Source organism: Lonchura striata, chromosome 4A (genome assembly GCF_050655825.1).
Source record: "Lonchura striata isolate lonStrDom1 chromosome 4A, ASM5065582v1, whole genome shotgun sequence".
In the NCBI taxonomy this organism is placed as follows: domain Eukaryota; kingdom Metazoa; phylum Chordata; class Aves; order Passeriformes; family Estrildidae; genus Lonchura; species Lonchura striata.
In genome coordinates, this window is record NC_140742.1 from 18,926,315 (window position 1) to 18,953,513 (window position 27,199).

General features: G+C 51.6%; 1 protein-coding gene across 5 annotated transcripts; it reads right to left on the reverse strand.

Moving 5' to 3' along the window:
- F8 (coagulation factor VIII) lies at window positions 1-25,415 on the reverse strand. 5 transcript variants are annotated; one of them, XM_021534522.4, is made up of 27 exons: window positions 24,810-25,413; window positions 24,234-24,635; window positions 20,518-20,642; window positions 20,094-20,216; window positions 19,409-19,621; window positions 18,790-18,861; window positions 18,261-18,368; window positions 16,264-16,485; window positions 15,755-15,989; window positions 15,188-15,362; window positions 14,178-14,271; window positions 13,296-13,507; window positions 13,021-13,171; window positions 12,665-12,874; window positions 8,758-11,425; window positions 8,280-8,445; window positions 7,276-7,473; window positions 6,514-6,742; window positions 6,234-6,416; window positions 5,924-6,040; window positions 4,640-4,711; window positions 4,242-4,327; window positions 2,983-3,138; window positions 2,026-2,170; window positions 1,049-1,197; window positions 606-782; window positions 1-389 (listed from the first exon to the last, which is right to left on the reverse strand). In XM_021534522.4, the coding sequence occupies exons 2-27, from the start codon at window positions 24,383-24,385 to the stop codon at window positions 234-236; spliced, it is 6,594 nt and encodes a 2,197-aa protein (XP_021390197.4). In that variant the 5' UTR covers window positions 24,386-24,635; window positions 24,810-25,413; the 3' UTR covers window positions 1-233. The 5 variants fall into 5 exon arrangements, with proteins under 5 accessions (XP_021390197.4, XP_085426841.1, XP_085426840.1 ...); XM_085570715.1 differs by having other exon boundaries at window positions 24,234-24,406; window positions 24,535-25,413; XM_085570714.1 differs by having other exon boundaries at window positions 24,234-24,410; window positions 24,535-25,413.
- Window positions 25,416-27,199: the final 1,784 nt, after the last annotated feature.

The window sequence follows — 27,199 nt, forward strand, 5'->3', positions numbered from 1 at the left end:
TACTGGAAAATTACTGTTTAATTCTTCATCATTACATCTGAGTATATGGCATCTGGTAGACACAGGAAAAGGCAGATAATGACCCAGCCACTGCGAAGCTGACCAGCCCTTCTCTTCCCCACCAGCAGGAGCAGCCAGGCCCCTGGAGGGATGGCTCCAGCCTTGGGGAGAGCTCAGTGCCTGGTGGATGTGTGTCCTTGGGCTGGCAGTGCCTCCTCCTGGCCCTGCAGCCATCAGTACTCCTGCTGAGTGTCACAGCCAAGGAACTCTAGCCGCAGGGCAATGTGGTTGTGCCACTGGCGGGGGTGTATCCTCACATAGCGGGCAAAGAGAGGGGACTCCAGGGTATTCCTCACTGTGCTCTGATGGTCCTGGTTTGCCTTGAAAATCTGGAGAGGAGACAGAAACCAGGGATGCACTTGGCTGGCATAGTGAGGACAGGATCAACCCAGACAAACATCCCTTGGCATGCTTTAAAAAAGGAAGAAGCACAGCCTGGCTCATTGCTCTTGGAGAGAAATCCTGCGAGCATGTTTGCTGCCAAGGGCTGTGCTTGCTGCCCTGAGGGTGGCCATGGGCTCTGGCCATGGAGCAGCTCTGCTTACCTTCTCCTTGCCATTTTGCAGGACTGGGCTCCAGTGCATGCCATCCTGGCTGATGGAGACAGCAAACTCCTTCACAAACATCTGAGTGAAGAGAGCTTTGGCACCTTGGGTTATGATTGCAGTCACCTTCTTGGTTACTTCAAAGTCCACCTGCAGCCACTCTCTGGGGCTGTTGCTCTGGGGAAGGATAGACTGCCTTCAACACTCCAGCAGCAATGAGAAAGACACATTCATTGCAGCTGAAGCCAAGCTGGCCCTGCACTTCCCTCTGCTTCACCTGCCCTACCAGACATCTGCTTGGAGCTGGTGGGCGCTAAATCGGTGTGGCAGTGAGTGTGCAGCTTGCATGGTGCATGTGGCTGTGCACACCTCCCATACAGCCCTGACTAGGACACCCCGCTGGGATCCCAGCTGCCTGCCTGGTATCTCCTCACACAGGTTACCTTTGGCCTCCAGGCGTTGGTCCTGCCCTGGAGGTTCAGGCGGGCCAGGGCCGGTGTCCATCTGGAGAAGACGTTGGCACTGTAGGAGGACGCAGAGATGTGCTCATCAGGGATCCCTCTGTTTTCCATTCCTAAGGGCATGGAGCAGCCTGGAAGAGAGGAGCAGTGCTTGTCAGGGGCTAGAACAGACCCATCATGGAGATGCTTTCTGCCTGCTCACTGCTCCAGCTGTGCTGCATGGCCCTGCTTACAAGTTCTTCTGTGCCTTGCTGCAGTGCCATGGTCCCTGCACTGCCTGAGGCCCCTGTGTGCAGCATGGGTCTGGCCAAACTACTCCCACCTTCTTTTCTCCCTGGAGATTTTATCTAAGAGGAATGTGAAGAATTTCTGGTGTGAGGAAACATAAGGAGAACCTGTCCCCAGGGGGAGGACAAGAATACCTGGGAAGGAGACACCCTGCACATGTGTGATCAGGTGTGCTTGTGCACAGCTGCTCCAGAGCCAGTTGGCAGGTTTGGGACATGGGCTGACAGCACAGCCAGTGCTGCTTTTAGCTGCTGCAGAGCAGGTGTGCAAAGCCAAAGAAATGATCCTAGGGCACCATTTCCCCTGGGGCACTGCTGATCAGAGCCATCTCACCTACTACTGGCAAAACCAGTGTAAAAGCCAACAGCATCTCTCTCTGCTTGCTTCCTGCTCCCCCAGACCCAGCAGCTCTCTGTCTATCAGCTGAGCTGCCTCTGGAAGTTTCCTGTGCTCTAGTAAAAAAGCAGGTGAGAGCTGGCCCCAGGCTCTCCCTCTGGTACTTTTATCCCTAAGACCACAATGACTTTCAGGCTTTGTTCCCTCAACACCTCAGTGCCTTTCTCCTTCCTCCTCCATAGCTGCCTGGGAGTCCTGGCACACGTGGAGCCGGCGCCCAGCAGCCCAGCAGAGCAGAGCCCAGTTTTGGGCTGGGATGGGAGGGTGGCACGCACTGTTGAGGTCGCAGCCCAGGAGCTCCATGCGCAGCGTGGCTCGGATGTTGTAGTGGGTGGGGTGGATGCGGATGTACCGGGCTACCACTGGGGGGTTGAACCGGTTTTCTTTCACTCCATTTGCATCCACGTTTCCAAAGAACAGCTGCAGGGAAAGGGAGGAAAAGGATTGTTGCACCAGTGGAAAAAGAAACACACAGGACAAGGATTACTGGGGGAAAGAACATTTATGCCTGGCACTTCTGTATCTTATCACCGTACATATAAAAATGACAACTCAGGGAAATTATTTGAGATGAGGTTCAGGCCAAAGTGTGAGCGGGCCACTAAGAAAGAAAAAGAGAAGAAGAAACTTCGGGTCTGTGCAAATTACCTTGGTTTTATATTTTCTCACCAAACAAGGGTGAGAAAAATAAGGAGAAAAGTTAGTCCTCAAACATTTGAACCTGGGAAAAGTTGTGGCCACAGATGGTGCACACAATGGAGGCTTTTCTGGCTACTCTTCTCCCAGTTTTGATTGATCAGCTTATGATCAATCCCAGGATTGATCAGCTTATGCATATTTAGGTTGTGGGTTTTTTCAAGTGACTGTAGATTCTCCAAATTATCTGTGACTACACAATATTTTTAGAAAGGCAAATTTGCCTTTGAGGTCAAAAAAGATATTCAGGTAGAATCTTATGCCTAGTTCTAAGTAAAAATGCAACATAACATTAAGATGTGGATCTCACAGCCACCTGGGATGGTGGAAAGAGGTAGCTCAGACAATTTAAAATCAGACAGCTAGACACAGACAGCGAATCTGTGATTCAGTCACCTGGCACTGAATGGTCTCTGTTCCTGCCCTAATCTCAGGGGCTGAGGAAGTTTCTCCCTTGTGGACAAAGCTCTCCAGCCCTCATCACCCCAGGACACCCCATTCAGAGAAAGCACTCTGTTCAAGATCCTTCACCTTACCATCTGTGTGCTCGTAGCATTCCCCTTGTATGTCTTCCACCTTCGCCCATCGAGGCTGTAGAACACAACAAACTGGGAGATGTAGAAGCTGGAGAACTTTTGTCGGGCCCCTTGGGTTTTTATGCCGTGAATAATGGTGGGATGCAAAAGATCCACCTGAGGATGAAAGTCAGGGATTCACTTCTGATGGAAAACCCAAGCCATGTTCAGGCAATGCCCTGTAAACCCAAAAACTTGCTTCCTCCTGACATAACTGAGGACTGGTTACAAAAGTAATTAAAACAGTTGTTCATAAGGGCACAAATCAGCCAACAGCTGGGAGTGAGCAGGGGAGAGCTGTTCAGAGAGGTGAGCTGTTCTGCCTTGGTCTTTGGGGGATATTTGCACAATCCAGTGATCCAGTTGGACCATTAAGTGATTCTTTGTCGGAATCTGAGCTATTGATGATTCTGAGATTGTAAAAAGTCTGTCTGTCAGCGACGCTACCAAAGCAGAAGCCATAATTGGTCTGTGCTGGTTTCCAGGTTGTTTATTCTGTTTATCTCTCACATGTTCTGCTGCCCTGCCCAGCTCTGTCCTGCAGGGCAGCGTGTGGGGCTCTGCCCTCAGTGGGATGTGACAAACATTAAATACCAGAAACTCCCTGGGCTGCATTTACAATAATGTGCCAATATCTGTCACCTACGTTGAACAGTGTGTCCCCAGCCTGAACCTACAGAAAAATGCCAACACCACAGTGAGACATGGAGGGCATGAAGAAGGAGAAAAAGGACAAGGCACACCCAATTTCCTCCATCTTGTCCCCTTTGAACCCCTAATCTAGAGTCCTAAAATTTTACTTTTGCACCCGTACCACACTTAATTATTATTGATATCAAACCCTCAGAGCTGGTAATTCATCCTGTAAGATTGAAAACTCTTTTCCATGGACAGAGATCACAGACAGTGTCTCTGGGGGCTCTGTCCAGGGGGGTTCCTGACCCCCTGCCAGGGTCCCAGACCTGCCAGGGCAGCCAGAGGGAAGCCCTGGATTCCCACAATTCTTCTGCTGCACTGAGGATGGATATGGGGGTCAGGCCAGCAGCAACGTGAGCAGAGCAGCTGCCATTAGGATCTTAGTGCTCTCCTCACAGAGGGAAGAGGAAACAGCAGGAATAGCTGTTTATAGCTGGGGAGGCACTGCCCATCCGTGAGTCCTTCTGCATGAGCGTGGCCTTGCAATGCCCACAGTGGTTCCTCAGACATGAGGCCCCTCTTACCTGGATCCAGGCATTGCTGCGGTCGGTGCTCCAAGCGTTGATGGAGCCAGTGTTGCCCAGCCTGGCCAGGTAAGGAGCCCACTGCCCTGCAAGGAGAGAGCACAGACACAAGGGTGCTGCTGGCCCTTGGTGCTGCCTGAGGTGGTGAGAGGTCCATGCACAGCACTGGGCCAGAGGATCACCCTGGGGTTTAGTAGCTGCACACAGGGTGGCAGAGCACTGGCACAAGGGGCCAGCCATGTGGGAAGGCTCCAGGTCCTGACTGGGATGCTGACATGGGCAGGGATGGAGGAAGGACTCCACTACCAGGGACCCAGTGCAGCAGAACTTGGGCAGGCAAACATATAAGTTATGCTGGCTGAAGCTGCCCTGACCCCACGTGCCCTCCAGCTACTCACCATACTGCCCCGAGGCTGTGATCTGAGAGTCTGCAATGCCACCTGAGGCCATACCCAGGGCATTCCGGCAGTCTGCAGGGAACACAGGGAGGGCAGAAACCAGGGACAGTTGGTTAGACGACAAAAGTCTAGGCTGGGTAGCAGCCTTCAGGCTCAGGGAGGTTTGTAAGCCTCCAGGAGCTCCCAGGCTTGTTTCTCTTACACCAAGAGACAGGTTTCAGAGGCTTCCACATTCATCCCTGAATTTCAGGATAGCCAGAAGTTCTTGCTCACATCCCCCACATCAAGAGCAGAGAGTTTCCAGCATCAGACACAGCAGCCTTTTGCCAAACCCCTTTCCCTGAGTCCATGACCTCTGTCCTGATGTCCCAGCAGTGATGACAAGTGTCTCTTCCTTATATCCACATCTTGCTTCTGAGCCTTTTTGTTGCTAGGCAGCATCTTTTGAAAACAAATATCACATTGCTAAAGGAAAGTCTACCTGAAACCCCTGTCTCTTTCTGTCTCTCTTCTGGTCTCTGAGCACAGGGATCTTTGTCTCTTATAATAACCATTATTATTAGTGGCTTGTCACACCTTGGCATTTCCACTGCTTGTGAAATGCTCCAGGGGAAAATGCAAATTTGAAATCTTAAGCGGAATTTTAACTTAAAGCATCGTTATCTGGCTGACATTTAATATTCTTTTATAAACAGGAGAGAGACTGTCACACTGTGATAAAATACTACTCTGTCACACCACTTCCCCAGTCCTTACTTATGGTGAGATAGAAACATGTTGTTCTGGGGTGGAATCAGAGGTTTACTGTGGATTTTGCAGCTGCTCTTGGAGCTAGTTCTATCAGACCAACCTGCAGTCAGGCAGCATCACTCATTGCCTCCTGTCATTGCTCTCTGCCTCAGTTTACCTCCTGATATATGGCTAGGCAGCTGGGCACTGTACCTTACTGACAGGCAGGGACCAGCCCATGCATGCACCTCCTTGGGTAAATGCATTTTATGGAAGGTCCAGGGACCTTCAGTTTTGGAAAACGAGAGCTCTTGGAGTAAATATTTGCAGGCCAATGGAGCTGGTCTCCCAGCCTTCACCCCAGCTGTGTCCCTGACTGCTCTCTGCTGGGCTGTGCAGGCTGGCAAGGGCTGAAGTAGTGAGTTTTTTCAGCGTGAAAACACAGAAGGTCCCCCCAAGAGAAATTATGAGAGATCTGGGGGAGAAAGCTCAAATACACACCGGTCATGGCAGTGTGTGTGCCCCCATGGGTCAGGGCACATAGAAATCACTCACTCAGGTCATACACGAGGAAGAGGGCACTCATTCCAGCTTGCTGGTGCTCTCCCACTTTGCACTCAACCCTCCAGATCCCAGCATGTGAGGGCCACATCTCCACTGTCCCAAAGACACCTGGCCAGGAATGGAGAGCAGAGCAGAGTTACTGCCAGTAATGGGATGCCACTGTGCCAAGTGCTGTGCAACCACAGGGACAGAATAGCCCAGATCCACTCCCCCCCCTTGGTATTCCCCCACAGAAACTTCCTAAGGGCACAAACATGAAGCCCTGGCAGAGGGGGTGCACAGTGCCCGTGCTGCATCTCACCAGGGTAAAGGTTGTAGACTCCCATGCGATACTCCTGGCTGGTCCTGACGTTGAACAGCTGCCCATGGAAGTGAACAGAGTGGATGTCCTCAGTGCTGCCCATGTTCAGGAGGTACCATCGGACCCGTTGCTGCTGGGCCATCACCAGCCCAGGCAGGGTGTCACTCACATAGCCATTAATGGCTGGGAAAGGCAGCAGTCAGGAGGGGCTCGAGGCTCTGGGGTATTTCCATCCTGATATAGGTGGTGGGATGGAAAGGGCAAGGGCAAGGAGCCTTACCGTGGAAGGAATGGTTTCTCTTAAAGTCAGGGCTGTCCTGCTGGAGCTGGCAGGGAGGGCGGCAGTTTCTGTCCACGTTCTCTGGGAAGTACCAGCTTTTGGTCTCGTCAAAGATGGTGAAGAGCAGGGAGAACTCCTGCACAGCCAGCTGCCTCCTGGAAACGTAGCTCAGCACCCCTTGCTTGCAGATGATCAGTGGCCCGATGAGGCCTGAGTGCAGGTCCTTCTCCTGCCAGGGAGTCAGGAAATGAGGGCCTGTCTCCGAGCAGGAGGCAGCGCTGACACCAGCAACAGGCACAGCAGACAGGAAAGGGGTGAACCCGTCTTCATCCCTGGCCTGGCTCCCACTCTGGGGCATGTGCAGGGAGGGAAGGACATGGTGGGCTGAGCAGCAAGTGTTTGCTTGTGCTCTCAAGAGATGTGGTGTCTGTCTGTCCAACTGTGCAACAGTCCCTACTGCATTGAACCCTGGGGCCAAATTCAGGAAGATCTGGCATAGGGGTAAGGAACTGCAAAATCCTGGTTTCTTGCTAGTTTCATAAGCTGGAATAATTGGGGAAAGGGGTGAAAACCCAATGGAGAGGAGAGCAGAGGAAGAGGGAGGGGGAGAGGGAGAGGAACGTATTCATAATTGTATTAGACACCTGAGAATCTACACAGCCCCAGGCTGCTTTCAGCACAGCCCCATAGGAAATTCCTTGCCCTCACAGGTAGACACAGGCATGCCGCCCTCTTGGATGCCCCATGGAGACCCCCACCTACCAGGTCCACGTTGGAGAAGTAAGCCCAGGCCTTGCAGTCGAACTCCTGTGTGGTTGGTGCCATCTGGTGCAGGACTTTCCAGGAGTATTTCTGGTGGCCACCAGGCTGCACCACCCCACCCTGCTGTGCTGTACCCTCATAGGCTGTCAGTGTGGAGTGGAAGGAAAAGGGCCGTGAGGCCAGGTTCTTGAATGTCACCTGCACCAGAGGGAAGGCAAAGCAGTGGAACGTGTGAGGGAGCAAGGCTGACAGTGCTCTGGATCCTGGTGGTGGATCCAGCCAGCTGGTGGGAAGGATGTCTGTGGTTCCCAGGCCTACAGCTAGCTTCCATGAAGTAACCAAGCCCTGCTGAACCACAAGCTGTAGCTGTGCAGTGCAATCTCTGGTGGAAAGCACATCCTGGGTTCATGTCTGCTGGATGAGGCCCCTTGCCTGCTCAATGGAAGCAAGGTCAGCTACACTGTTGTCTCTGGAGCCCAATGGTGCTGAAGCTATCCTGGTGAAGACTTCTGTGAAAAGTGGGCAACTTCTCCAGGGACACAAGTCCTGAGTCTTTCACCTTCTTCTCAGGTAGGTGTAGAAGGACCTTTGGTAGTATGGGAAGCCCAAGCCTGCCCTCATATAGAGGTTCTAAAGAGCTGCACTGAGCCCTGCTTAGCTAACTACCCTTTTTGCTATCCCTTCACCCAAAAGGTTCCCCATGGAGCCCAGGAGCTGATCAGGCCATACTGTTGCAGGAGTTGGGTCTGTCTCAGGTTCAGATCTCTGCATCTGAACACTCTGAGGTTCCTGCTGGCCCACTCCTCCAGCCACTGAGGTCCCTCTGGATGGTCTGGCTCCCAGGCTGCTGCCATTCACATGCCAACAGGGCAGCTCCTGTCCCCAAGCCCTGAAGGTTAACCCATGGGCAATGCAGAGCCTGCAGGCTCACCTCAGCACTCCCTCTTCCTGAACTCCAACAACAACAGGGGCATTTATGGTTTTATAGGAAACTTTCTATTCACCATGATAACATCTTGAACTTCTGCCCTGATGTAGGGCCCGAGGATGCCCAGGTGTTCATCCAGCTCTCTCCGCTGCACTGGCTGCGTGAAAGAATCATCCAGGTACTCTCGGAAAACCACCTTGCGGTACTGCCAGGAATGCTTCCTCCTGCTTCTTCGGGGGTCCCTGCAGGGGGATGCCAGTTAGGTAAGTTAGGTGACACTGTCCCACAGTGAGGACAGCCATGGCAGGGTTGTTACAGGTCAGGGGGATACAGAGCCAGAGCATCCCTGACCCACTTGAAAGAAAGCTCAAAGTTTCTGGAGGTCTAAACCCTCCTGGGTAGAGGGGAGATGCTTGGGAGCATCCTTCCCCTGGGCTGCTTGGCTGGGTTGCACTGGCACAGAACTGTGATCCTGCCTGCCAGGACATGCCATCTCACGCATCATGCTGTGCCATGCAGTGCAGGAGGAATGCATGCAGGAAAATCACACTTACGTTGCTTTTAGGAAGTGCTGGGGCCTCTGGTCCCCATATTCCCACATCACCTCCACTGCTGCAATGAAGTATTGCCGTATCTCCCCCTGGAAGGAGCGCGGGTCATGCTCCTCTTCCCCATACATGTCAAAATCCTCCATGGTCTGCTCTGTGGCACTGTATTCATCATAGTCTGTCTTGGCAGTCTTTGAGGGGCTGGAATGTGTCCCATTGTTCAGGTCGGGTTTGTCCCTTTGTCCTGGGATGTGGCTTCTCTCCCCGGCTGTGCTGTTGCTTTCCGCATCCTCCTTGGGCTCTCCTAGGCCCTGGCCCTCTGTCTTCCCTATTTCTCTGAGGATGTCTTCCCTGCTGAGCGCCTGACATCCCTGAGGAGTGTCTTGCACATACTCTGCTGGCTTTTTGGTGCTGTTGTTGAGAGGGGGACTACTTAGAGACAGTGAACAGTTCTCTCTGATGGCTGATTTCAGAGACATTCCTTCTGGGCTTTGCCCAGACATTCTCCCAGGCACATGGTCCTCTGTAGCATTGGCCTTGAGCTGCTGAGGCTCAGGACTGAACCAACCCGGCTGCTCCACAGAGTTTGTCTCCTCCTCCATGTGGCTTCTCCCCTGAGTTTTCTCGCTCTCAGAAGCTCCCCATACCACAGCTCTGCCTGGCTGCAGCTCTGCCAGAGCTGGGCTGTGCAAGTCCCCCATGCTCACCACAGCCCCAGGGGAGACTGGCTCCCAGTTTGAGGCCAGGTCTGCAGCCTCAGCGGTGACCCGCCTTTGTGAGCTGCTCACTGCTGAGCCTGTCCCCAGGGCTCCCTGTGAGGGGAAGGAGTCTCTGCTGCGCTGAGCCCCATCACTGCTGCCCTGCACTCCCCTGTCTGTGCTCAGCCTCCCCTCAGGATGCATCTCATCAGCCTGTACAGCATCCCTGCCTGGGTGTAGCCTTCTCTCAACCATGTTGGATTTTCCTTCCAGGCTTTGTGGGGCTGCCAGCACCTCAGGAAAGGTGTTGCTTGATACCAAGGACCTCTTTTTGAAGCGAGTGATGCAAAATGGGGAATGAGGTCCACACGCCTTTGGGGCTTCCTTATTCACTGCTGTGTCAGGGAGCTGGCTGGCCACATCCCGCTCTGTTGTCTTACTATCAGAGAGGGGCTTTCTGCTGCTGATGTTGGGAAGACCCAGATTTCTGCTCTCCAGTGACCTGGCTTGTTTAGGTCTCCAGTCGGGGCCATTCGTGCTTCTGGCTGTAACTCTCTGTCTCAGAAACTGCTCAGATCTCTTTAAGAAACCACTTGGGAATGGCCTGGTGTCATTGGTCACAACATTCGATTCAGAAAAGGCAATACTGTCCAGCTCTGCTAATTCCTTAGCATCCTGAAACATTTCTTTCAAAATTGTTTCATCCCTCTCTTCTGTCATTACATAGCTAGATGGCTCAAGCTCATTGGTGTCTGCAGAGGTGATATCTAGAAGGCCTTTGGTGAGTCCACTGGCTTTTTCTGTGCCACTTTTCACAGGCAAGGAGTTACTCTCATCTGTGAAGATTTCTCCTGGTAGAGGTTTGTCTGACAAAGAAACATTTTGCTCTTCAGAAGTTTCGTAAAAGCCTTGTGAAACCACTTTGTGAGGCCTTTTTTCCAGCCTAGCATCCAGGTCATATGATGAATAATTACTTTCTATGGTGTGACTGTGAACCACAGCATGAGAAGTCCTATTATCTTCTGTCTCATCTGGAGATGCAGAAGGATTGTTCAATGTGGAGGAAGAGTTGTGATCAATACTTAAAGATGGTGCTGTACTGATTGTCTCCCCTGAGTCATACAGGTTGAAGGATATTTTATCAGCTGGTTTTAGCAGCTTGTCCTCACTACCCTGGGAAGACACATCTTGAAGTGCCAGGTTGTGCTCCACATCTTTCTGGTGAATGGAGCTCCTATTCTCCTGAAGAGGGCCTTTGCCAGCAGCATAAGCAATGGAGTCCCACAAGCTTCTTGGAGGAGTAGTTGTCTTTTGAGGCTCTGCTTCCAGGTTCTCTATCCTACCACCAGACTGGACTGTCATTCCTTTTACTGGCTCCTGCAGCTCTGCTATTTTTCTCACTTTCATTCCTGCCAGAGCATCTCCTGGAGCTGCTGTGGCTTGGTGCAGCCATTGCTGATCTTCTGAGCTCACAGTACCATGTACCCTTCCACTGACACTCGCCAAGTGTTCTCCAGGTGGGACTGCTCCAAACCCTTCATCCTGGCTGATGATTTTTGACAATTCTTCATCTTCCAGGAAGGACTCATAGGACACTGGGTCATAGCTCATCTCTGGCAGAGAAGACATGGAAATATCATGTGGATTTGGCATTGTTCCTAAAAATGTTGATGTGCTATTGGAAGAGGGATCAGAAGTCGTGCCATTGCTCAGGAGGGCCCCATGTTCTGTCAGGCACAATCTTGTCTTCTCTATCTCATTTCTGGAAGAGGTAATGTTGTTCAGTTGCTCATTCACACATGACTTCTTTCTTTTAGAGAAGCCCCTGGGCTGGAATTCAAAGACAGCCTCCTCTTCAGGATACACATAATCTTCCTCACCAGTGTATTGCTCATACTGGCACTGTGAGACCGTGAACTTGGCGTGCATCCCTCGGTCTCTGAAATCAGGATTTAGGCACCCCAGTGTCCAGACACCTGTCTCAAGAGAGGCCAAAAGGACACCATCAGCCCACTTCAGTGGGAAGTTGGAAGAGATGCCATTCCCATTCTGCTCCTTTGCTAGTGCAACTTATATTTTCAGGCAGCCTCTGGCTCATGGTAGCAATTCCATGCTTCCATAGTCCCTAGAGTGTCTTACAGCCAGCCCCACAGCGTTGCTGGCAACATTAGAGCTTTACAAGCACCATCAGCAGGGCTGGTGTTTCCTGGCACAGCTTAGTGTGCTATACACACCTGTGAGTGCCCAAGTACAGCATGGTGAGAGCAGTTAATGCAGTGGGAACCCACAGAGCCTCCAGCAGCAGCAGTCACCATAACCCACCCCCAAAAACATCCTGGTACTGTCAAACACACCTCTCACCCAAAGAGAGTCACCACATCTCTCCCACTGAAGGAGAAAAAAATGAAAGGTTGCATCTCACTCATATCCCCAGCCAGTGTGTTTGCTTCCAGCAGAGGGTGAGATGTGTGATTTCTGGGCTCTGCTGCTGGAGAGAGCTGCCACCTGCTGCCGGCTGAGCTGCTGCTCTGCTTCTGAGGAAGCAGAGGAATCCGAGCTCAAACGGATGTGAGGCTTGGCTGGGCTGTAGAAAGCTTCCTGGGGTGTCTACAAATCCTGACAGCTTGGCTCAGGGTGCAGTGCCCATGACCTTCATATCAGTGTTGCAACCACATGGTAACTCCTGTGTCTTCTCTGTGAGTGAGGAAATGGTTTGACAGCACTGCTTTTGCTAGTGCTAAGGGAAAAGGGCTGAGTGGGGGAAATAAAACTGAACTCTGAAGCAAATATTTTCTCTGCCTTCTCTGCGGCTGTGGTTTCTGTCCTTGCAAAAGTGTGTAGATAAATGGCATGACCAGCAGCTGAACCCACAGCAGGGAGAGCACTGCCACTCCTCTTGACCTCCAAGCTTGGAGCCAAGATTGCAAATGTCCACTAGGCTCATGTTACTGCAGACAATTTACTGGTTTGGCAACATGTGTAACCTTAACACACCCTATTAATTAAGTAAAATACCATAATTAAATTTATTTGATTTAAGCTTTGATAGATTTAATCACTGCTTCTCACTTTGCTGTTCTAGCAGGTTGTGGATCCCTTTGCTCTCAGAGCTGTCAAAAGGAATTGGGCACCAATCAGAGAACTGGCTGGAAGTGCTCACTGATCTCTGCTGGGATGCCAAGCCCATAGCTGACAGAATAGCCCATGTTACTCACCTGGCTTTTCCAAACTCATGACGACTGTTTCTCCAGAAAATGGGAAGAGAGTAAGCATGTCCTCAAAGACCATGTTGTGCTTGAAGGTGTTTCCAGAGAAGAAGATGGAGAGGAAATCTGTTTGGGCCCCAACACTCAGGACATACCAGTACACAACGTGATTCAGGCAGAGTTTTGTTTGGAAGTTGTCAAATACAAAGCCATTAATAGCTGGAAGAGAGCAGGGGTGAAATATTTCAAGACCAAATTACCTCCATTGGCTGCTGAGCTGCTGTGTGTCCCCTGCTCATTCCCTGGGGCAGGGATGAGCCTATGTCTGTGGGGGCTTTCCAGGGACCCCCTGGCTGAGTACTCACTGTGCATCACATTGGAGGCATAAAACTGGGGGTCCTGAGTATCCACATGGGCTGCATCAGAGCAGAACCTGTTGATATTCTCCTCCAGGTACCAGCTGTGGTTCTCATCAAAGACTGAAAACAGCACCAACTTCATGTTGTCTGACATTATCTGGAAAAGAGAGGGAAGAAATTATTCCTGGTCTGATCAGAGCACCCCTGGTGCCCAGTGTAGCTGTCAGGTCTCAGACTGGGTGCATGGAGAATTTTACTGCTATTTCACAGGAAAGACCCACCTGATTCCCCCTCTGATCCATGGACTTCTTGGAGCAGATCAGGAGGGGCCCAATCAGGCCTGAAGCTGTGTCTCGGAGGGGGTCAATGGAGCTGTAGTAGAAACGGGTGAGGCAGCGAGGATCTGCCTCTGTTGGGCCATCCTCAGTGGTGAGACTCCAGCTGTAGGTGAATGACTTCCCAGGGGCAATAGGAATATCCTTCACATCTTTCTCTGGCAACACACAACCCAAGAGCAGACCAGTTATATCTGGGCAGCTCCTGCAAGAGGCGATCCCACCTTTGAAAAGAGCTCAGAAGGGTTTCCTGACCACACAAGCTGCAGAGGGAACCACCCATGCCCATCCCAGGATCCTGGTGGGATGGGGGATGGTCCTGCACAAACCATGGTCCTGGGAGCACAATAACATGGGGTGAAAGCAGTTCTGGGAGTGAAACCTGTAGGAAAAAAACAACCCCAGAGCAAAAACTACCAAGCTTCAAGAGGGAGAGTCTAAATCACAATGAACCCCCCACACAAATGCAGGCCAGAGGGAGCCTAGGGAATGAGGGCTGTAAATAAACTGCAAACACAGGCAGGATCACCAGGATGGTTCCCACCTCCTCAGAAAGTTGAGGCCTCCAGGATGGAGCAATTAACATGTTCCCATCTCCCTGGTTGAAAATGCCCCTTCTCCCACCCATCATTGAAGCTCTCCTTAAAGACAGGGTTATGTGGCACCAATAGGAATGTGAACCCAGAATCATCATAATCCCTGGGGTTATAGAGTTTAGGTGCTTGGATGAATGGACAACCAGTTTTACCACAAGATTCAGGAAACTCTCCTGGCCCAGAAAAATGGCAGTGGCCAGATGATATCCCAAGTTGCCATGGCCTGCCTTACCTTGTGAGGGTCTCATTGCATAGTAGGGCCTGACGCTGGTGAGGCCATGAGGGTAGATGTTGTAGGGTCGGCTGGCTAGATTCCTGAACACAATCTGAAATGAGGACAGGCAGCAGGAATGTTTGGTGCTTTCTGATCACTGTAAACCCTTAAAGCTGCTCTCAGTGTCCTTGCAGAGAGGGAAACACTGGACAGCACTGCCCAGGGTTTGGCTACCTGCCACTGATCAACAGAAGGGACCTAGACATGTCTGGGATAACAAAGTCAGAATAAAGAAACCACAATTTCTCTATGATGAGCCTATACTGTCCATTGTTCTAGGAGGTGTCTGTTTTAAGAAGGGCATGGATTTATTAAAGAGAAAGTTGCTGTCTTTAGTCTTACTTTAACATGAGTCAGAAGAGGGCCATCAAGCCAGGCCCCAAAGGACCAGGACATTAAGTATGCACAACAATCAAGAGCTTTAAATTGCTCCCCACTTCACTGTGTGAAGCTGTTCCTTTATTTCTCTAAATAGCTCTGTCACATGCCCACAACTGCACAGGGAACCCCAGGGAGGGAGCAGAAATGTGAAACTGCTGGAAACCATCCCATTCCTCCCAGCTGCAAACAAATCAAGTGGTCAGGAGAGGCACTTTGGAAGACAAAAGTGGCAGTCCCCAATGCCATAAGGTAACAGCAAACAGATGGAGAAGAGCAGAGGATGAGAGGACACTCCTGCTGCAGAGGAAGGTGCTGAATGTCATGTGTCTTGTATTAATTCACACAGTTCCTAAGACACCTGCAATGAAGGCAAATCAGAGGGACTGGGCATATCCTGTACATCTTACTGATATTTACCTTAAGCTTCCAGTAACATCTGCCTTTCTAGTAAACTTTGAACATTGCCAAACATGAGAGAGCACCTGAATGACTTAAGTCAGACCTCAGCCACAAGCCAAGAGCTATTAATAGGAAGAGCATCAAGCTCTGAAATTTCCCCTTGCAGTGGAAAGCTGCATTTCTCTTACCTTAAACTGATCTCCCACCTCCCCCTTGATGACAGGCCCCAGAATTCCCTTGTCCTGTTGGTTGGACACCTTGCGCTTCTTGAAGGTTGCATCCTCATACTCCACAAACACCACTTTCTTATATTTTGAACCAATCTGCTGTGGGCCAGGCTCCAGATACAGGCTCGCTATGTTTCTGCAGGCAAGGCAGAGAAAGAGTAAATGGCCACAGGCAGGACACAGAGCAACACCTTCCATCATCCAAGGACCTGGCAGATGGCTGAGAAGGTCACCAGGAGTTGTCATCTGCTCAGAAGGGACTGGTTCCAGGGGCCTTGGTGACAGAGACAAATGCCCTGGAGACAAATGTCTCTGCAGGTCATTTGGTAAAATGGAGCAAAGCCAGTTCCTGCCTTCCCATGGCCTCTCCAAAACCATTGTTGTCCTGCATCCATACTGTTAGTGTTAATAAGGAAGAGCAAAACTGTCCAAGTTGGGCAGAATGAAAAGTAATTTCTGGGGAAAAGGGGAAGAGCTGGCAGGGCTGCTTTGAGGAGCAGCCTCATGAGCACACACACCCACTCTCACCTGTCCAGAGACACTGGCTTCACCGGGGCATAGTCCCAGTCCATCTCCTCAGCTGCAATGTAGTAAGTCCAGGTCACGGGCCTGTCTTTGGCAAAAGAGCGCACTTGGATCACATGGTAAGTTTCCTCCTCTTCCTCAGGGTAATCCACGTCCTCTGGCTCGTTTAACAGCTTCCCCATCTTCAGCAGGCGTTTCTCAGGACACTCCTCCACCTTCACAAAGGCCTCCATGCCAACTGGGTTCAGACAAGCCAGGCAGAAAGGGTCACATTGATGTTCCAATACAGACAGGCACTTCCCCAAACCCTGCCTGGGAGAAATCTTCTCCACTACTGTTCCCATCAAATGGGCCAACCTGGATCAACCCATGCCATCTGGTGTGGACCAGACTGCAGGTGATGTAACACTAGGGAGCAGGAGGGGCCTTGGAGCTTCAGCACTGCACAGAACCCTGAGCCCAGGCCATGCCCTGACCTGCTCTCCCCCCAAGCTCTTGGAAAATAAGGTTACCTTGCTGATGGGACAGTATCTGGCAGAACATCCGAAACCAGCCAGCTGTTCCTGGCGTGGTCTGGGCTGTGAGATATGTGGCAGGGGAGATTTCTAGGCTGCTGAGACGGTGGCTTCTCACCAGGAATGTGTGGCCTTCAAAGAAGATGGAGTGGACTTCTGGCCCAGAGCCCAGCCCGATCACATACCAGTGGACCTGCTTCTTGAGGCACAGTGTGAGACCTGCCAGGAGGCAAGGAAAGCAGCCAGGAGTCAGCACCGTGCCCAGCCCTTGTCCACACTCTTGGTGCCAGAGTCTGACACATGCTGATAGAGTCCCCTGCTCCTGTGCTGGCTTCAGGCTGGAGAAATCACACATGAATGTGGACTGAGTAAAACAGAGGCATGGGTCACACCATCCCCCTGAAATAAGACCAGGTTTACAGGCTGGGGGACTTTGGGAGGGTTGCTGGTAGGAGCTCACAGTGGGATGCAGGGGCAAAAGAGAGAAATGTGCTCCTTGATTCTGTAAATGGGGAACCTGGGCACTGGACAGGAGAGTAATTTGTCTGATCACAACACTGGCAAGCCTGATACTAAAACATTTCATTTGGAGCAGGGCTTCAGCACATCCTCAGCAGTAGCTGAAATACCACTAAGGGCAGAGAGGGGTCACCAGGATTGAGTGCTGGAGAAAATTCCTTCCTCGGAGACACTCAAAGAGCTCAGTGTGCTTAGGAAATGGGAAAGAACTTGACTGCATTGTAAAAATACTTTCCTGGGGAGAAACTGATGTGTGCTGAAGGACTCTGTAATCTAGCAGGAAAGTGAATGACAAGTTCATGGACACTCAAGCCAAACAAAGTCAACTACAGCATCAAGTGCTTTTGGCAGAGTGCAGAGGTGACTGGAACAGATCCCAAGGGCCTGGGAGGAAACTGGGTGGAGGTTCCATCCTGAGACCCTCAGTTCTCCATTTCCAGCTCTCCATCAGACACCTCTCAGACCAAGTGCTGCATCCAGGGAGGGGGATGCTGAGTGGAGCTGGATATCTTATCCAAGGAAAACCCTCTGTGCAGAGATAGTGGTTGACTATGAGGCTTCCCTAGCTCTTAACCCTTATTAACCCATCAGGACAGGGAATTTAGGGGACTTTTGCTTTTTTTTTGCTGGAGAATGGCCAGGCCCAAGTGGGAGGTTTTAGGATGTCATTCACCAAAGCTGCTGGTGGTCATGACTCTCCTGATTGTTTCCCAGTTTGCCTTGGAGATTCCTCACTCTTGGGCAGGTCTGGATCTTTTCCCTGGAGAATACCAGAAAACAGCAACTTTTGTGTTCACTGGGATCAAACCCAGCCTTTTCTTTTGCTCTTCTGAAGGAGTCTGAAAGAATCTTATCACTCTATAATAGTGACAGCCTTATCACTCTAGATGCACCAGGGAAGTTTATGTCAGATATTGAGAAAAATTTCTTCACTGAAAGGGTTATCAAACACTGGCACAGGGTGCCCAGGTATTTAAAAGACTTGTATATGTGACACTCAGGGACATGGTTTAGTGGTAGACTTGGCAGTGTTAAGTAGTTTACAGTCGGACTTGATGATCTTAAGAGTCTTTTCCGACCTAAATGGTTCCATAGTTCTATTCCCAAAATCCTATGAAGGTGATTTAATGAGAGCTAAATGCTACCACCAGCCTTGTTCCCAGGGCTACAAAAGATAAAACTCTGCTACCAGCATTATTCTTGGAGAGCTCCAAGGAAGTCAGCTGCACTTGGCAACACAGACAGCTGGAAACAGCTCCTGCCCTGCTGTAAATGCGAAATCCAGATCAAGGAGCTGAAATATAAGACCCCCTCTGAGGTGAACACAGCCTAACAGATCCATCAGCTGGAAAGTCCTCTTGATCTCTTTTCTTCCATCCTTTCCCAAGCTACCTCAATTTTACAGACTTGGCTGCACCCCTGCTCCTAGCAGCTCCCATGCCCCCCACCCCTGTCCCTGTCCCAGCAGGACTCACCAGGCAGTGAGCCATTGATGTAGCCATTGATGGTGTGCAGCTCTGTCCTGTTGTGAGCCTGGGGCTGAGCACCTGCTGGGGAACCCTGCTCAGAGTACCAGCTTTTCCCTGTGGAGAGAGGAGGGTACAGTCAGCTTTCCCTTGAGGGCATTTCAAAGCAAAAGTAAACCTTCTCAAGGAAGTTGGATGTATGGAGCCTGTGGAAATCCACAGCACACCTGGCCATGGGTGTGGGGATGACCACTACACGAGACAGGGAATGGCTCCCCTCTTAACCTGTGTGATGGGAACAGGGCCAGGGCATGGGATGGCAGAGCTGGGCACGGGTGAGCTGCAAGCTCCCTGCACCTGGGGAAGAGAAGGAGGGGCAGTACTGCACCAGCTGCACACTGGCTGGGGAGCATGCACAGGCTTGGAAGGGGGTGTGGGTGCTGAGAAGCTGTGCTCACATTAATTGAACACACATGGCAAAGCAAATGCCACAGACCTGGCTGAACGGAGGGTCTGACAACACTCAGTTAGCAATTACCTTCATCAAATACTGCGAAGAGCAGCACAAACTCTTTCTGCAGGCCCTCATTCTCATCACTTGCCAGGGTCCCTGCAAGATGCAATGAGATGGATTTCTTTAAAGGTCAGCAAGCAACACCCAGGGAATTCCCTTTGTGCTCTTCAAGAACTGGTAAACCAAGGCCAGGCTGTGGTTTGTTTTTGTCATGTCTCAAATTGCAACAGCCCTGCTTCCAGTCTTGCAGTCCCCAAAAGTCCATGGTTAAGAGGCAGCTGCATACAGAAGGCATCAAAAGGTCAATTTGTAGTGCCTCCTCTTAGACCTTTGCTGAGTGGAGAAACTGTTCCTGGTGAGTCATTGGAGCCTGCAGACAGTGCCCAGTCATTTCCAGTGACTATAGAAGGGTCTGGACAACTACCTCCAGGATATGTCTCAGCCAGAGATGACAAATCTTTCTCCAGTCACATCTTCTCATACCTTGTGCCGTCAGGATTTCAAGACTGAACCCCAGGAGCACTTTGATGAGCACAGCTCACTGACTCCACTGCCATGCTCAGCCTCGGGAAGGCATCTGTGATTATTCTGCTTTTCAATTAATGGTTGCATGTGGCCTGTCCCCACCCTTTGCTGTCCTTACCAGGTCGGCACACCAGCAGAGCCCCAATCAAACCAGAGTTGATGTCCTTCACGCTGTTGGTGTTGGAGGAGTAGGAGTGGGTCAGACACGCTGAGTCGTCGTCCGTCGGGCCCTGGTTTTCCTGGATTTCCCAGACATATGTGTGTGTTTTCCCAGGATCCACCCTGTCCCCCTCCTTCTCTGGCTGGCTGGTCTCATCCTCATACCCAGCTCCTAAACCAAAGAAATGGTCAGATGTCACTGAAGGTTCATCCCCAGCACACCATCACTAGAGAAATGCCCTTCCTCCAACCCAGAGCACAGCCCCTCTCCATCCCAGGGGAGTGAGTCCCACAGCAGTGACAAGTCTCAGGGCAGTAGCAGAGCTGTGCCAGACTCACATGTTGGGCTGTGCACCACCACCTGCCCTGAGGCTGGCAGCACAGTCTTCCTTGCCCTAAGCATCCAGCCTTAGGTTTAACCTGTGTATTACCCCTGTACCTGATACAGGTTTGCTCTGCACTGTTTGCTCAGCTCATTTCTGGGCTGGGCATGGTCATGGCCCAAGGTAGGCCATCTCTGTGGCCATGTGTCCTTGCAGAAGGACACGAATAGCAGGGTGAGGGAGGGATGCACACCTGGCAGGCAGGTGGCAGAGCAGGAGGTGCTACACAAGGACTTGCAGCACCTGATGTTGCCAGCTCACCTTCCGACGCCTTCCAGTAGGACACCCCGACAGCATGGAGGTTGTAGGGGCGGGAGGCCAGGTTTTTAAACATGATGACCACTGTGTCATGGACTTCTGCTCGGATGGTGGGGCCTAGAAGGCCTGAAGGGGATAAGGCAATAAGGTCAGGCAGCTGGGGTCAGGCAGCTCACACCCTGCCAGAAGCCCCAGAGGGTCGTGACTTTCCACAAACCCAGTTAGTGGTTGCCTCTTGTGCAGCACGGCAGCATCAACTGCATGAGCTCCAGCAAGGCCCTCTGCACCCCCAGGAGCTCTGCCATACCAGGATCCACCCAGCTGCTTTCCTGCTCCTGGCTGACGAGCAGCCAGCACCCAACCCGGGATGAGTCTGGTGGCTGTCAAGGATTGCTGGTGTTTTCCCCACACTGCAGGTGCTTCTTACCCATCCATGCTGGCTTGAGCTTGGGCTGTGTGAATGAGCCGTCGGGATACTCCACAAAAACAGCCTTCCTGTAGCGGGGAGGGACACCGTCTGGGGGGAGACGTGGGCCTGCGTGCCCCAAAATGCTGCAGGAGGAAGGCAAAGCCAAGGCTGATTGTATAGACCTGTCCATGCATGGGCAACAGGCATCCTCTTCCTTCCCACCAGCTTGCTTGTCAGAGCCCCAGGGATTGCTCACCCTGCTGTGTCCTTTGGATTTCCTGACAGCTCCCAGGTATGACTGGAAATGTTTTGCTCAGCATACAGATGACAACAGGGCAGTGATTAGTATTGTGGTATTAGCCATGATGGAAGAAGACAAAAGGCCATACCCAGATGCAGCTAGGACAGGGCACAGCAGCAGGCATTGCTGCCAGTCTCCTGCCTCATGCCTTGTCCAGCTTCATGATTCCTTGGCAGCAGAGACACAGAGCACTGGCAGTGCCATGGTGACCTCTGCCCTGCAGACACCCCCATCCCAACCCCAGCACCCTCAGGTGTGGCAAACAGATCACATCACATGTCACTCACACCCTCCCCAGCTCCTCCCCAGGAAAGAGACTGTCAGGCTGCTGGCAGGTAGTGGCAGTTTGCTTTGTGTCTGAGCAATGTCCCAACATTTGTTTCTTTTCTGCCTAAAATGGGATTTACACTTCACAGCAGGAAGAAAAAGGAGCTTTGAGTGTATTTCACACCCCACTTATCTCTGCTGGCCACTTTCTAGCCCTAAGAAGCTTAACAAATTCATTTTCCAGAAGGAATCCAGCATGTTTGTCAGGATAACAAAGGCATGAATTTCTTCAGGGATTTTAGAGGCTGACTTTTCAGCCCCAGGACTAAGACCATTTCCAGTAACCAGACAGACCTTTCCAGCCTTGTTTTGTTTGGAGGAAAAGCCAGGTGGTATTTTCTTCCCACTTAAGAATCAGGGAAGGTTTGCTGTCCTGCTCTGACTAAGCCTTAATTCTAACAACGTTTGCCTTTGCAACTCTTCCTCAAGTGGAAGAGGAAGGAGACAGAGTGACTCAAATTTAGGAAAGGCAATGCACACTCACCCCACAACACTGGCTGAAAGCCACCTGCAGCTGGAGGGTGCTGTGGGGAGAGCAGGGTCTACTGTTCTCAGGGGCAGAACAGGATGGGAGCCCATAAAAACCCCACAGGCACCCAGGTCCTATAACCCCACACCCAGGCTGGCAGGAAGCCCCCAGGAAGCAGGCACAGCCCCAGGGAGCAGTGCCACTGCATTCAGCTGACTTTGCCCATGAACCATTATGATTCCTGGCTTGATGGCAGTGGGGTCCTGTCCCAGCTTTGCTCTCCAGCATGTCCCCACACTGGGAGGCAGCTGAGATGCAGGGTTGCTGACACTCAGCTGTCCACTCTAAGGAAGCTGTGTCTTAATCTCTAGCTCACAGAAAGCCCAAATTTGAGAATGCAGCCCTGAGATATGATGGTCTGGTCCTGCTAATGCTGCAGTAAAAAAGGCAAGAATCCTCTGGAGCCAGAGGGATTTTGCTGGCATGCAGGGGCATGGCTGGGAGGGCCCTTAGTGACAACAGGGCTTAGTGCTGGGTCCCAGTCCTGGCAGAGCAGAGCCCACAGGAGACAAGCAGGCGGAGTTCAGCCCAGAGATGTCTGATCAAAGTTCTTCTGGCCAGTCTTCTGTAATTGGGGTCCTCGTGAACTTCCTTCCCCAATGGCAGCTGGAGCTGAGACAGGCTGATAAGTTTCTGGCACCCTGGATCAGCATTGTTAGCCACACTATCTGTTCATCTCTTGGAGCTGGGAGACATCCTGCACGGCCAAAACACTCAGACATGGGCTGCTGCTACGTGTCCACCAGCTCCACGTCTGAGCTGAGATCACTGGGCCACTGCAGGATGTGCTGGCCCTGGCTCTGACCCTGCTGGTGGGGTTGTGTTTGGGAGGAAGAGAAACTGAAATCATGGGGAAGGTGTGAGCAGCTCTGGCCTGGTGTGTTGTAGCCCATTAATTTGACAGAACTTTCTACAAACATGCCAGAGGAACCCCTGGATACATACAATGGGTTTGGAAGTCCTGCCTGGAGATGCACCTTTGGGAGCTGCCCTGGTACACTGAGGGAGAACGTGAGGAGCAGAAGGCACCACACACACAGCTCAGGGACAGCCCAGCTCTAGGGGCAGCTCTGCCTGCCACACTTTCCTGCCTCACTCCTGCATGCCCCTTATATCCAGCCTGGCTATTTTCCTGTGCCCTCCTCTGTTGCAGGGAACTGGGCTGAGGTTGCAGGGCCAGGGAAAAGGCACAATCCTTCAGCTGGGGACAGCCACAACAAGCAAGCCCTGGCTCCCCTAGCTGCACTGCCCAGGACTTCTCTCCCTCTCCAGGCTGCAGCACACCAGCAAGTCCCTCTGAGACAGCCCATGTTATCTTCCCCCATTTTAGAGAAGGACAAGTGACCTCACACTGCCTTGCCAATGCCCCACTCATCCCCAGGCAGGGTCAGGTCCCTGAGTCATTCCAGGGTCAGAAAGAGTGCCCAAGTGCATTTTAAAGCCAGTGCTGAAATGGAAAGCCACAGGGATAAATTAACAGTGTGAGGGAAGTCATCATCTCTAGCATAACCTAATGGATCTGAGGGCAACATCAGTGAAAGCAGGCCAGGGGGATCAGTAAAAAGGGGGGTGCTGGATGAAATTTTCCTATGAAGTAATCAAAATGGGAAAAACAAACATAACTGGGATACAGTGATTACAGCAGCTAGTCAGGCTGACCTGGGTCATCCCTAGAGCCTGACCACAGCTCCTTGCTGCTCAGGCCACTGTGGGTCTGAGATGGGTCATGGGCTGATACCACCTCATCAGAGAGTCTGGGGAAGGGGATATGGAAACAGGGTAGGGGGAATGGGTGCACCTTGAGCCACAGGGGGTGTAACCATCCAGCTCCATTCTCCATGCTGACCTCAGAACATTCACAACCATGCATGTCCAAGCCAGCTGTGTCTTCAGACAATACCATTGCCTGAGCAATGCAACTCCCATTTTTCCTTCCTACTTCAAAGTACACAGGCAAAACCACCATGCCTTCCTCCTTCTTGCCACTGTGCATGAATACCATTCTTTGCCGTAATGCTACAAATTATTTTCATTTCCTTAAGGAAAAATTTCAGCCCCAGCAATGTAATGTAAACAAAGAAATAAATAACTAAAGCTGGATTTTACCAGGGGCAGACAGAGTGGAAAGCCTTTGCTGCTGAGAGTTATGTCAGGGGGACACAGCCAAACTTCCTCTGCAGTGCCCAAGCGAGTCACAGGTGCCTGTCTCCCCTCACACTTCCACAAAGCCACCAGGATGCAGAGCAGAAAAGAAAGCACAGGCTGGGAAAACAGCTCGTGGCTCCTACTACAGAGTTCAAAGGATCCTAGGAAAATGGCATTAAGATAAAACAGTGCAGAACAGTCATGCAGAACAGGTTTGCCTCTTTCTCAATTCCACCTGTCCCTCATCAGGGGTTGCATTTAGTGACTCCCCACCACACCACCCCTTCTCAGCTGTACCAGTAGCTCAGTGCACCCACCTTGCCACATTGCCCCCATGTACCTGCATGCCTGGAGTCAAGCTCACAGTGCCACATGCCAGGGTGGGAGAACACCCAGGGCAGGGTTCTAGAATTGCAAAAGGAAGAGCTTTACCCTGCAGGCGCTCGCAGCACGGACAGCAGGTCGCTGTGTGTGTAGTCCCAGGCGGTTTCCACTGCAGCAATGTAGAATCTTCTCACTTTGCCAATGCCCTCCTCAACCAGGCAGAGGAGCAGGAGGCTGCACAGGGCTCCCACTAGCACCATGACTCCTGGCTGGGAACCTCTCTGACTTCAGGAGGAAAAGTGAAAATGAAGGGATGAGAAAGAAAAGAGGAGGGAAAAGCCTTTATCTTCTCATCCAGCTGTTGTAATCCACCGGAGATGATGATTAAAGCCAGCACCCACAGACTCACTCGGTGCACTGAAGAGTTTCTCAGAGATGTCAGGAGGGGAATCGCTTGAGCAGGTTTGTGCAAAGAGCAGCGGGTGACTGATGGACTCTCCTGCTCTTCCTCTGGCAGTGGCAGGAGGAGAGGAAAAAACAAAAGGAAAGGGAGGGCAAGCACAGGGTAAGTTCCGCTGCAGGACCCAGCTGGCTCAGTGTCCTGGCTCCTGTCTGGGAGCAAGATGAGGAAAGGGAGTGTTGCAGAGGCAGCAGAATTTAGGTGTGGTCTTTGCCTGGTCTCACCTTCTCTGTCACCTCTGAAGAGGAGAGCGGGTTGCCAGGAATGCAGACATACACACGTGACTTATCCCTGTCTCTGGGATGCCCAAACAGAGATGATTTGGCCACACAGCCTTGCCTCAAGCCTCATTGGAAGGAGTGGGTTGGAATGATCCCTGGAGTTCCCTTCCCACCAGCTGCTCCTCTTCTCCCAGGGTCCAGAAGTAGAGCTCAGAGAAGATGCACTGCATGTTTCTACAAATTTCTTTCATTTTGCTTACAAATTTTCAATCTGTCTTTTTAAAAGCCCATGAAATCCCCCTCCCCTCATCAATGCACACACGTGTGCTCAGGCACATACGCTACCACGTGGTTGTCCCTTGGCTCACGAAGGCAGGAAGATGAGGAGGAACGCCCTGCATGGTCCCAGCATCCCCTGGATGAGTGAGGTGGGGAAATGTCCCATAAATCGTGTCACAGGGCAGCAGGAGTGCAATGGGAGCAGTGACCCCTTTGGTGACAGTCTCAGTGTGTGCAGAAGCATCCATGTGACAGGTCTCGGTGACTGGGAAACAGAGGGACACAGTGGAGACGGTGGAGGGATGGGCTTTTAGGGGTCTTTGACATGAATCCTCAGCAAAGGGCAGAAACTGACTCCCCCACACCACCCACCTTGCTCCTGGGAGAGTGAGTGAGAAATATTTTCTCCAGCTGTACATGCACAGTGGCTCCATGACTAGCCTGGGGCTCCTTTGCTTTGTGAGCAACAACTCCCCTCACTTTTTCCAGCCAGTATTTTGGGGCAAAGCAAATGCTGTCACATTTGGGGATGCTCCAGGGTGCTCTGCATCCTGCCCTACTGCAGTGAAGCAGAAAAGTGCTCAATACTGGAGGGAGGAGAGTTTTCTGGGAGAGATATGGGAGATCTGGTCTTTGCCTCAGGCACCAGTGTCCCCTGCTATGGATGTGACTTTATTTTAGTCATCCCATCTGGGACTCTCCTGTTGTGTGCGACTCATCTGGAAAGGCTTCCAGAAACAAGCAGACGGGGAAAACATTGCCAGGCAGACAACATGACCATAAAGAGGGCAGCTGAGGGGTGGCAGCATGGGATGGGCATCTGGGGGGGTTGGGATAGGCTGCCAGGAGGGGTGCTCCAGCTCTGGGTGCTGGAGTTCTGCATGGGGCAACACAGAAACTTCTTGACTCTAACCCTGGCAGGAATGCTCTGGGTGCTGTGGGATGACAATATCTAGAGATCACAGAGGATAGTCAAGAAAGGCATCCCTTGGGGGCTGCAGTGACAGGAGCCTGGGCACAGCCAGAAATTAATAGTTGTGGCACTGACAAGTGATGAATTAACCATTTTCAGCTACTAGGAGTCAGCTCCAGGTTCCTGGACCAGAGAAATAAGAGTAAACCTGAGAGACAAGGTCTAACCCAGGAGGCCAGAAAGAAAATATTATCAAGATACTCAAGGCTGTGTGAAAGGGAATCCAGGTGTGAAAATTGGAAGTATCTTGGGGAGGGAGCCCAGATCCTGGCCTTAGCTGCACACAGTAGCAGCTTTGTGCAGGCACACGAGAGCCAGTGTGGAGCAAATCAGGCCAAGGACAACTGGACATCCAGAGGGAGCCCAGCTCCTCCTTGGCCCAGCATGCCAAGCTGGACTCCACATGACCCAGCAAGAGCAAGCATGGTCCCAGCCATTGGGTGCCATTAACAGCTGTGGAGCTTCCAAGGGCTCTGCAAACCCAGCTGCCAGCGTCACCCATGGCTAGGCCAGGCAGCAGCTGTGCCTTTGAGAAAGCTGCAGAGAGGCACTGGTGTCCCAGTCCTGCCTGGAGCTCATCTGCCCATCCCCAAGAACACATTTGCACTGTTGTCCTGTGCAAATGTGATGGAAAAGCCACGACAGGCTCCTGCCATGGAGACTTCCAGAGAACAAATTTTACCAGAGCCAAGGACCCACACACATGCTTGTTCCCCTGAAATGTGCAGTTCTCAGAACAATAACAGACTGGAGCAGACAAAAATTACTCAGAATCATTTGAACTGTGTCTAATCTCCTCTCTTTTTTTGTGTGTGTGTGAGAGAGAACAAGTGACTTGTGACAGCTTCTCAGGAACACTGAGTATCTCAGAAGCAGCAGCCACGCACAGGGCACTCACTCTTCCTGGCACCAGGAAAATGGCCGTGCCACATGTCACAGATCTGTCTGGAGGACCAGGCAGGGCTCCTCATATCAGCACTTCCAAGTTACTGCACCCCAGCAGTGATGGAGCAAAGAGGGGCTGCAGCCCAGTGCAGTTCTTGGGTGGGCAAACTCCCAGGTACAGGGACTCCCAGGGAACAGCTGTGCAGCAAGGCTGATGCTATCAACACCCCTGAGTATCCAGAAAATCCTTCCCTGG

Bases quoted from the DNA above. Each gene is read 5' to 3' on its own strand.
- F8 (XM_021534522.4), bottom strand. From the start codon at position 24,385: ATGGTGCTAGTGGGAGCCCTGTGCAGCCTCCTGCTCCTCTGCCTGGTT. The intron at 8,446-8,757 runs GTAAGTGTGATT...ATCCCCCTGCAG, and splicing joins CAGCACTTCCTAAAAGCAAC to GGACCCCCGAAGAAGCAGGA. The intron at 3,139-4,241 runs GTAAGAGGGGCC...TTTCATCCTCAG, and splicing joins GCAGCAATGCCTGGATCCAG to GTGGATCTTTTGCATCCCAC.